The sequence below is a fragment of the Ammospiza nelsoni genome, chromosome 5, assembly GCF_027579445.1.
Source record: "Ammospiza nelsoni isolate bAmmNel1 chromosome 5, bAmmNel1.pri, whole genome shotgun sequence".
NCBI classification, from domain to species: Eukaryota; Metazoa; Chordata; class Aves; order Passeriformes; family Passerellidae; genus Ammospiza; species Ammospiza nelsoni.
This window is the reverse complement of record NC_080637.1, coordinates 70,485,342-70,495,765: the sequence shown is the minus strand read 5'-3', so window position 1 is coordinate 70,495,765 and position 10,424 is coordinate 70,485,342. Positions and strand designations below refer to the sequence as shown.

General features: G+C 48.5%; 1 protein-coding gene across 1 annotated transcript; it reads right to left on the bottom strand.

Moving 5' to 3' along the window:
• Window positions 1-502: 502 nt before the first annotated feature.
• Window positions 503-5,576, bottom strand: PEX26 (peroxisomal biogenesis factor 26). Its single transcript, XM_059473092.1, has 5 exons — window positions 5,343-5,576; window positions 4,845-4,985; window positions 4,170-4,483; window positions 3,319-3,465; window positions 503-2,934 (listed from the first exon to the last, which is right to left on the bottom strand). Exons 1-5 carry the CDS (start codon window positions 5,513-5,515, stop codon window positions 2,831-2,833), a joined length of 879 nt encoding a protein of 292 aa, XP_059329075.1. The 5' UTR covers window positions 5,516-5,576; the 3' UTR covers window positions 503-2,830.
• Between the last annotated feature and the right edge of the window lie 4,848 nt (window positions 5,577-10,424).

Here is a 10,424-nt window from a genome sequence, read left to right as displayed (position 1 = left end):
TTGTTTTCTGTTAGTTTGTTGCCACCTGCTGGAAGAACCAGGAGCATTTCATTTCAGGATTTCTGAACTTCCCAAGTCTAGTAATTAAGTACCTGTATAACACTGCTACATTGATAAAATACTGGTTTTCAGGCATTATCCCTGAAGAGAACTGTGTTACGCATTTTTACTTTTTATTTTTAAGGTTTTCTCTCCTAATACAGCAAGGTCAGAACTGTAGTTAGTTCTAATATAAAGATACATTCATCTAATAATGATGAATACCAGGTACTTTATTCTTGGTAGTATTGCTCTTGGCCATGCCAAAATGCAGACTTACACTCTGCCAACATCATCAGTGGATTAGATCTCACACTGAAGACATTTTCTACTCAATTCAAACATGCTGAAACTATGAAACAATATGAAACAATTATTGAAAACTTTGATATACTTTGTAGTGTATCAATACAATAAACCCTTTTTTTTCACATACTCAAATCACAGCACAAACAAGCAACTCTACAGAGGTAAATCAGTAGTCACTTTATTATAAAAATTACATACTGCAGTTTTAGTATTAATTGCAAAAAAACCCTGATAGCTTATTTCTGCCTTCTTGCTCTCTCATGATGAATTAAAAACAATATACATTCTAAATCAGTAGTACTCCAATAAAGTAAAGGTTACCAACATAAAATAAAGTTTAATGTTAGAAGTCCTGGTAAATGACATTTAACAGCATTCTAAAAGCTATGTATGGTCTGTTGAAACCACTGGTCCAAACCAACCTCCAGAACAGCATCTCTGCCATCCACCTAAAAATGATGCCAGAAGACTACAGCAAAAACTGTGCACTACCTAACAGTCACTTTGATCAGAATTTGGCCTGACTTCAGAGTGAAGTTTGCCATCTCATTAACTGGCTTACAAAGGACTCAACCTGAGGCCTTGCAAAGCAGGGGGGCAGAGGACTGATCCTGGTCATTGCTTGGAAGAGCTCAGCTCCAGACAGAGCATCTGTGTTTCATTCTATCTGATTTCACATCAGGTGTTGGCTTCAGTGTTGTAACTACACTTACAGCTGGATTAAAGAAAACATTTAGCAATATCAAAAGCTGCTCTTCCGTGGGTGTGCAGAGTATATAAGAAATTACTTTTTTATATGGAAAAGCTATAGGCTACTTGACCTGGTGTAGAGTCCTGGCAGAGACGAAACTTTGGGGAGGCATATGGGATTGGTTTGGGTTTTAAAATCTCTTGAGACAACTAGGTAAGGTCATTATTACACTCACAAATAACCTGAGTTTGTCTGACGATAATGCTGGGGTGTAGCTCTTTTTGGGATAATTTAAGATGAAGCAAACAAGTACTTTTAGTAGTGAATATGAGACTGTTTGCAAAGTGCCCCAGCAGGGAGCAAAGCAACAGTCTGAGGGTGCCAACACCCCCTGTGTGAAGAAAACAGCAACAGCCACCACCTTGGAGAATGGTTATTGCTACAGTTATTGCACTACTGCTGCAAGACACCACACTGGGATCTGCACTGGCTTTGGGGTGCTCCCACCAAAAGGCTGCTCTGACGACATTTTGTAGCTTGGGCTGGCATCAGGGAGTTTACACCCCTTTGGCACAGGTGCTGGCATGATAGAGGCAAATTTGTCCCTGGCTTCTCACTTTTAACTTGTCCCCTCCAGCACAAAACAGTTTAAAAGCATTATTTTGTTAGATCAGTGCTCCCTCCTTGGAATTTACCTTTGTCAATTGATGATGGATGAATGGATGGAGGAGAAATTAATTTATCACCCCAAACCTCCAATTTCTGCTCCAAGTGGTCAGAAATGGAGCTGGTCTGGTGACAGACCTGCAGGTGTACAATTTTCCTGCCACTGATCTGGGGAAAGTTTTGTGATGTCAGAGAAGTATCTTTTTCTATTAAAAAATCCTCTTTTGTTCTGAATGACAGAGCATTGCTACATGACTCCCATCTAGCCCAGGGCTTTGGGTACTGGGGACCTGGGGAGCAATTCCAGATAGACAGAGAGACTTTTTGACATCTACATAAACAAAGCCAGAGGTAGGGAAAGAGCAAAACAAAGCAACAACTTCAGTTGTTCAACTAGACAATAACATAGAATATAATTTAAAAAAATAAAGTCTATTTCCTTACCACCACCACCAAGTGCTTCTGGGAATTACTATGCATCAGGCAAGCACTGAGTGCTGTAATTTGCAAGAAGAGTAATTTAAGAAGAGTAGATACAACACAACAGTCTCTGTGGCCCACCCCCTCATCTTTCTGGCTTAAATATGATTAAAATCCAGTACGCCTGTCCAAAGAGGCATCAGTCACAAGAGAAACCATGGCTTTCAAAATGCAATAGGCTTGAATTTCTCCTGTATTTTTCTTCCATGTGCTTGTCCTCAATCCCATGCTGCAGGAACTGGGCTTTTCAGATGTCTTCAGGGAAAACAGAATATTCCCCTAATCACTGGTCCTCCAGGAATTGCACATGTTCAGAGAACTGCTCAGCATTTGCAAGGATGAGAACTTCTTCCACAGCTCATAACTGGCTACACAACCCTCACTCAAGAGACACATCCAAAGCAAAGTGTTTGAAAAGGAATATTCTTAGATTCTTATTCAGTTGTAGGTATGGAAGGAGTGGCTGTACCCTAGTGCTGGACAGGACCAAGCAAAATGTCAGGAATTTTTGCTGTGGCTTCGAAATTCATCCACCACCATTCCCTGTCTGAAGAAAGTCCAGGAGTCCACAGCTCAGATTTGAACATGTTACAGAGCCTGGTAACATGGCCAAGACAAGGTGACACTTTGAGTGGAGGCAGACACTCAGTCTCCAATTGGAGGCCTGTGGACTGGAGAAAGCACAGCTGCCCAAGCCTGTCGGAAGAGCTGGACCAGTTTGTAAATGAATGGCAGGGACGTGGGAGAAGCTGCAAACAGAACAAAAAGGTAAAACTAATTGGTAAAACTAGCTAGGTAAAACTAACATACACTAAACATACTAAGAAAGAACTACCCCCAGCTAGAATTAATAAAAACCAATTTCTCTTCCCTCCTTTGATGAGGAAAAGGCTGAGTCTAGGACAGCTCTGCCTGTCTCTCACAGTCTGTACCTTGGCTGCTGGAAAGAGTTTGCAGAAAACTGGCATTTGTGGAGCTTCATCTTTCTACATGCACTTCAGCTTCAACACATTAAGATCCTAGTCACCCATTTTTGTCTCCCTGAGATATTTACACCAGATTTATTAAAAACAACTCATTTCTTCTCCATAACCACAATGGAATTTTAAAATTTGGAAATCTTAATCCCATACCTGGGTCTAATCTCACCACCACCAGGTACAGCAAAAAAGTGGCCAAGAGCATCTTCTTGTAAGGAAGTAAATAGAAGTGGTTTGACATGGACCTCAGTGTTCTACGTAGCAACGTCAGCATGGTCAGGAGCTTTTGGGACAGCACTCCTGGAAAACAGGAACAGAAAGGCTGTTAGGGCAAAGTAAAGTTTAAAAAGTAATCACACAGATATAGCCAATAAGAAGCTAAGGTAGTGGCAGTCTGACTGCATGAGAGTTGGATTTGGTTTGGTTTTTTAAACAACAGAGAAACAGTACAATTTTGTAATACACTTCATTATACTTTTTTTTTAGGCCCCTAGTTTACTACAACATGATCTTATACCACAGTTGTGCCAGGGAGAAAACATCCAATGATTTACAGCTCTGGAGAAGAAGCAGTACTTTAAATGCTAGGCAGGGATTGTTCTACTTGGACTCAACTCTAAATGGAAATGAAGCAAACTGTACACAGAGCCAACAAAACATACCCTTAAAGGATTGCCAGGTAGTCTTAGTTTTCCTCTTTTTACTTTAAAATAAAACAACCCAAACCCAAAACTTTTGATCCTGGGCATTAATTGTCATTTCCAGATGTTGGCAGAGACTAAATATGCTTTTCAATTCTCAGCAAAGATATCACTAAATCTTCTATTTCCTGCTGTGATACACAACGGGAATTCCTCATAGCCTGCTTATCATGGCAATATTCTTAATGCGCAGTCAATACTTCACCAGTTTGAAATGAAACTGAAATGAAATGAAACTGAAATGAAACTGAAGCGAAACTGAAACTGTAACAAAGGGGCACGAACAACAGAGGGAAAGCCCACCCAGAAGCGTTTCTGCGGCTGGGTCCTGCTGCTCCTCAGCCCCCGGGCGCGTCTCCTCCTCCTGCCTCCAGCGGCCGCGGCTGTCGCCGATGGTGCCGAGGAGCTGCAGGCGCCGCTCGCTGTCCAAGGCGGGGCAGCCCCGCACCAGCTCCTCCGCGGCCCCGAAGCGCCCCAGCGGCAGCAGCACCTGCGCCAGGTACAGCTCCAGCAGCGAGCCGAACTCGGGCAGGCTCCGGTTGGCCTGGGATCCCAGCCAGCTGCTGCCGACCTCCAGCATCACCTGCGGCTCTCTCACCTTGCTGTACAGCAGGATGCTGGGATGCAAGGGAGAAGTATGAGAAATCCCCGAGTCTCTGTGGAAGCTGACATCACTGACAGATATTACCCATGAGGTATCAATCAGGGTCTACATCAAAGCACAAAAAGGATTCTGAGGCAGCCGACAGGTGCAGCTATTGATGTTACTGTCTCGAGATCACCCATTTTAACCTTGATCACCATGAAGCAATATTGCAGGCATGCTCCAGCACACACACAACAGGCCTGTGCCAGATCTCTCTCACACCACACAAAGTGAAATATCACGCAATACCCAAGCCTGGCCTGCAGTTATACCTAACACAAGACCCCATAAGACATATGCTGTATATCTGACAGCAACAGACAGAAACTCACCACAGCTCCAGAACTTTTGGAGGCAGATGCTCAGGGACATGGTAGTACTGCAGGACCCAAGACAGAACTTCTCTCCACCGGTTCATCTCGGCCAGCGCCTGGATCCCCACAACACAAAGGGAGCATTTCACTTCTGCAAAACTGGTGAGGAACAGACACCCAAATAAGTGCTTCTTACAGCCACATTTCCCCTTGCATCCTCTCCAGTGACCTTCAGTGAACACAGTTCTCTTCTTCCCCTCTATGTGTCCCCTTCAAAAAGGCCAATTTGACCTCCGAGGATATGGACTGTGACTGCATCTCTGAGAGAACGAAGGGAAGGCTCCTGGGCACACCGCATTTCCCTCAAAAACGCACAGATTAAACATTTTAATATCGACAGGGCTAAAAGAAACCCCAAAGCAGTGCAGGCATGGCCTGAAGTTGGGAGCCAGCCCGGCGCTGATGCGGCACCGAGCAGCGTCCCAGCACCACCCCGTCAACCCCTCACGCCCGCACCTCTCGTGGCCGGGGCCGGGGCCGGGGCCGGGGCCCAGGCTGTCGCAGCCCGCCTCGCAGCGCTCCACGGCGGCGGCGAAGTCGCGGTGCAGCACCAGCAGATCCGCCGCCTCCTCCAGCAGCGCGGCCGCCTGCGCCGGCCCCGGGGCCCAGGCGGGCGGCTCGGCCCTCATGGCACCGGCGGGAGGGCTCTCCCCGGCCCCGCACGGGCCCGGCTCCGGCTCCGGCTCCGGCTCCAGCGCCGCCACCGCCCCCGCCGGGGCCCGGCTCCGCTCGGCTCGGGCAGGCACCGGAAAGCCGGGATGGAGGCGCCCGGCAGCGGAAGGGCCGTCCCGGAGAGCATCCCGGCCCCGCGGGCCGCCGGGACGTGTAGTCACGGCTGCAGGAGGGCATCGACCGGGGTCGGGGGGCAACGGGGATGGCTGCGGGGCTGGAGCATCCCTTACGAGGAAAGGCTGAGGGAGCTGGGTCTGTGCAGCCTTGGGAAGAGAGGACTGAGGAGGGACCTCTTTAATGTGTATAAATACCTAAAGGGCGGTGCTAAGAAGATAAAGGCAGGCTCTGCTCTGTGGTACCGAGCAATTGCACAATGGCAATGGGCAGAAACTGATGCACAAGAAATTCTGCTGGACAGGGGGGAAGAACTTCTTTAGTGTGCGGTGACCGTGCACTGGAACAGATTGCCCAGAGAAGGTGTGGAGTCTCCCTTTATGGAGATATTCCAGAATCGCCGGGATGCATTCCCGTGCCGTGTGCTCTGCAATGCCCCTGACTGAGCAGGGAGGTGGCACAGGATGACCCACTGTGGTCCCTTCCCTTGCTGTCACTGTCACTCTGGGGGGATCAGCGGTGGCAAGCGGGCACTCCGGGGGCGCTCCGAGCGGCTGCGGCCGCAGCTCCGGGACCGGGGTCGGTGCCCATCCCTGCCAAAACGCGCTCCCTTCATCTCCTCCCTCGTGTGGCTGCCCAGGCAAAGGGAGGAAGGAACAGCCCGTCTCGGCTGTTCTGCCCGCGGCCGCCGGGCGTCAGCCCAGCCCCGACAGTGTCCCAGCCCCGAGAGTGTCCCAGTCCCGAGGGTGTCCCAACCCCCAGAGTGTCCCAGCCCCGAGGGTGTCCCAGCCCCAACAGTGTCCCAGCCCCAAGAGTGTACCAGCCCCGACAGTGTACCAGCCCCGACAGTGTCCCAGCCCCAACAGTGTCCCAGCCCCCAGAGGGTCCCAGCTCCCCTCGCCCCGGCCAGAGGCGATGCTAACGGGAGAGCGGGCCGGTGATGGATGCTCTCCGCTCCCGGCCGCCTCTTCCTCCCGGCACGTCTCCCCCGGCTCCCCGTGTCCGCAGTTCGGAGCACATCACGCTGTTAATGCAGCTCGGGTGTAATGACAGCGTCCCCAGCAGCACCCGGCAGGCAGCGGTTCGCATTCTCCTTGGGTTGTTATTTAAAAACAACAGGGTGTCTTGGTTACAAGGTAATTACCGCAGTCAGCGCGAACGCTCTTCAAAAATGGATCTCTACAGGAGAGACAGGATTGATTTATCCTGTAACCTTTTTGAACGACTGACACATTTATCTGTCCCCCTACTATGATTATGTAATTAAAAAATCAAATGGGCAAATACAAAACATGCTAAAGAGTGAAACATATCTTACAAAGGGGATTTTCTATACCATCTCAGTGTGGCGAATACGATTAAAAGCTCTCTTTTTCTAGGCAGCTGTTTCCAGGAGGCAGGACCATGTACCTGCCCCTCTGGGCTGCAGCAGGAGCACTCTGCAGCAGCAGCTTTTACACAGTGGTGCATCCAAGGGGTTGGCACACCGCCCCTAACTGTGGAAGAGGTTCCTGGAGGATTGAGATGAAACCACTGCACAGAAAACATGTGAAAGGGCCCAGCAGCGAGCAAAGGCAGAGGTAAAGGCGTTTCAGATTTCTGTTCCTGTTGTTCGGCTCTTGCAATTTGGAAAACAACATTCCTTTTTGGGAACTACAAGTCCCAAAGTGCACTGTGGGAAGAACGTGCCTCGTACCAGCTAGTGCCCAGCACAAATTCCCAAATATGGATAAGGAATCAAGTTTGAAAAAGACTCTCACTGGCTGGATGCTCCTCACTGAGACTCAGAAAAGGAGTGAGACAGCACAAAAACAAGGTAAGTTTGTGTCACTCAAAGATGCTCTTGAAGGATTTCTTTCACGGGGAGCAGCCAGCAGTGTTGTGTGCCTTAGGAAGGCAGCCCAGCATTGCTCTGGTGGTGTTTGCAGTAGGTGTTGCTGTCACGGAGGCAGCTTTTGGAACAGGGCTGTTGTTTCAGGTGGGGGAGCGAGCAGCGAACAGTCAGATCCTGTTTCCCTGCAGATGCACCTGATGAATGGAGACCTATGGAAAGAGAGAGCTACAACACTGATGCAGTTATTTTAGAGTCTGGGAAGGTCAGGGGAAGGGTGGAGTTGCTCTGAATGGCAGCTCCGTATGAGCTGCAATGTGTGGTTGTGTGAGAAGCCAAGGTGGACAAGCAGCCTTGTAATACCAATGCTTATAGGTTAAATTAATTTCTCTGTAAGGCATGGTGGAATGTTTTTGTACTTCACCCCTCTTCCTAGAGGGGACAGTGTGGCGCCTCGAAGGCCAAACCTCTTGCAGCTCTCTGACCTGCAAATAACACTCAGTAATAGGATTGTTTAACTTCAGGCCAGGAACAATTACCTATTTCACCGGCAATTTGTTAACGAGCAAAATGAAATCATTCTGAAACACAATAATCTCTGCGGAGACGAGGGATGCTCGAGCTCCATAGTCGGGCACGTGTGCATCCTCCTCAGCTGACCTGGGCCTGGGCAGCAGCAGCTCCTGCCCGTGTGTCCCTGGCTGGCAGTCAGGCAGAGTCCTGGTGCAGCTCAGATGATGCTCTGTGAGCAGACACTGTGCTGCTGGCTGACGTCAAGTGCAGCTGGTCAGCTGCACCCACCCTGCCAGCACCCTCCTCCTGCTATGTAGGGTCATGGAGCAGCACAGCCAACGCAGGAGGTGCAGCCCAGCCCGGGAGGGGAGCCTGAGGCTGCTCGGGCTGCTGAACCCGACTGTCACATGGACGCTTGTTGCCAAATAGGAATGATGCTGTTTTTCCATCTTTCCTTGAATGGGAGCAGCTTAAATTGTCTTAAAGCTGAAAGGGTCCCAGCTACACAGCAAGGCAATCTGTCCTACTGCACCAGCACAGGAGGGAAGCAGGGTGTTTGCCTGTGCTCCTGGATAACAATTTCTAGCCACCAGAGAAGCTAAATGAACTTGCTGTCAGTGACAGATAGTATGAAGGAGTACCACAGTAGGTTTTGTGTCCTGGGTGGAATGCCCATGCCCACCTCGTTGCCTTTTGTATAAAGTCAAGGATTTTTTTTTTCCCTGCAGTCATCCTCATTTTGTATAGGAGAAGAAAAATGATTTTCAGCAGGGCCTTGTTTGTGTGTGCATCATCTGTGGATTTAGTGGTTCCCCTCCTCCCTCTCCTGCCAGGCAGCTGGAGGAGAGTTTAGAGTTCCAGGCACCTGTGGCAAGGCCTCCTGAGGTAAATCGCCTCAGCTATTAATCCAGATCTGACCAGCACACGGTCACAGGGCCAGAGGGCTGGCAATCAGTCTTTTTCTGTTGTCTCTTCTGTGTCAGTAGGCTGTTAATAGGAGATTAGCAGCATTAGGGAGACTTTGAGCTAGAAATGGTGAGGCCCTATGATTTGATTTGAAGAGAAAGAAACCCTCCTACACTGCTATAAAAACAAACAGGAGAGCTGGAAATTATAAATGGCATTATCACCACAACTGAGGAAAGCACAGTCTCTAGGAAAGATGTAGAGCTCTACATAGCTTATCAGCAATGCTTTAACAAAGCAGTGAGGTCCATGGAGACCTCAGGTCCCAGTGTGCAGCACTCTGTGTTTATCACCACGTGCTTTTGTTTGACTCTGGCGAGACCATGACGTGCTGGAATCTGTAATTCGCTTGTAATTTCCATCAGCAGCAAATCCCCATTAAATGTGAAGCTGGCTGGCTGCAGATGCCCTCAATTAGCCCAGATTCAGGGCTTCCCTGGCTGCTGGCAGGCATCTGCAGAGCCCAGGGCTGGGGGAAGGTGAGCGCTCTCCGGCTGTGCTTGGAACAGATGGCCCGTGGTGATGCCTCCTTATCTCACCCAGCGTTGTGGCACAGCATCCAACCTGGGGCTTGTTTCAAAAATAGAACTGTTTAGAGGAGATTCACCTGATATTGGGCCCACCTGCTGATTTCCTAGTCAGTGTGTTTAAATGCACTGATGTCTGATTTTTTGGCTATATCCAAACCTATGTAAACAGCAGGTGAGGATGGTACAAGGCAGAAAAGGCAACTATGGGGCAGCCACAGTCCAGCTGAGGGGTATCACATAAAACAGAAAGACCAAACTCTGTTTCAACCTTCATCACAGAGGCACAAACACCGTGTGAAGTGTAAACACTGGAAATTGGGAAACTGGGAACACAGGGTTGTGTTCACTACTTGCCAAAACTTGAGTTTTACTCACACAATAGGAAAAGTTTTCCGAAACAAAGGGCAATTTTAAGTTAAATCCCTTTCTTTGCTTCATAATCAAACAAAATACTCGTCTTGGCAAGGCTCCTGTCAAAGAATAGCAGCAGTTACTTTGATTTAATTGTTACTGTTATAACAGTCATAATTAGTGCTGGGTGGGGCATTTCATAGCTGTAAGGTGACCAATTTGGTTAGAGGCCTAAGGCATCTTCTTTTCTTCAGCTAGTTATTATCTGTGAGAAAATACTGAAAACACTGCAGCCTGTCATCACTGTGGGTCAATTACACCCTGTTTGCCTAGCACAGCATCTCTTTGCTCATCACTTCAGAGTCACAACCCCTCTAACAGTTAAAACCACTTCTCAAGGCCCAGCTTGCCAAAATCAACTCTCATCCATTAGTCTCCACCTTTCCTCTTTTTTCAAAAGCGAGCCTTGTGCTCTCATGGCTGGGAGAAAGCCCTGACAGTGTGAATCCTGGAACTATTTGTACCACAAGGCAAACAAGGTATTTGAGAAAATGGTTCTTC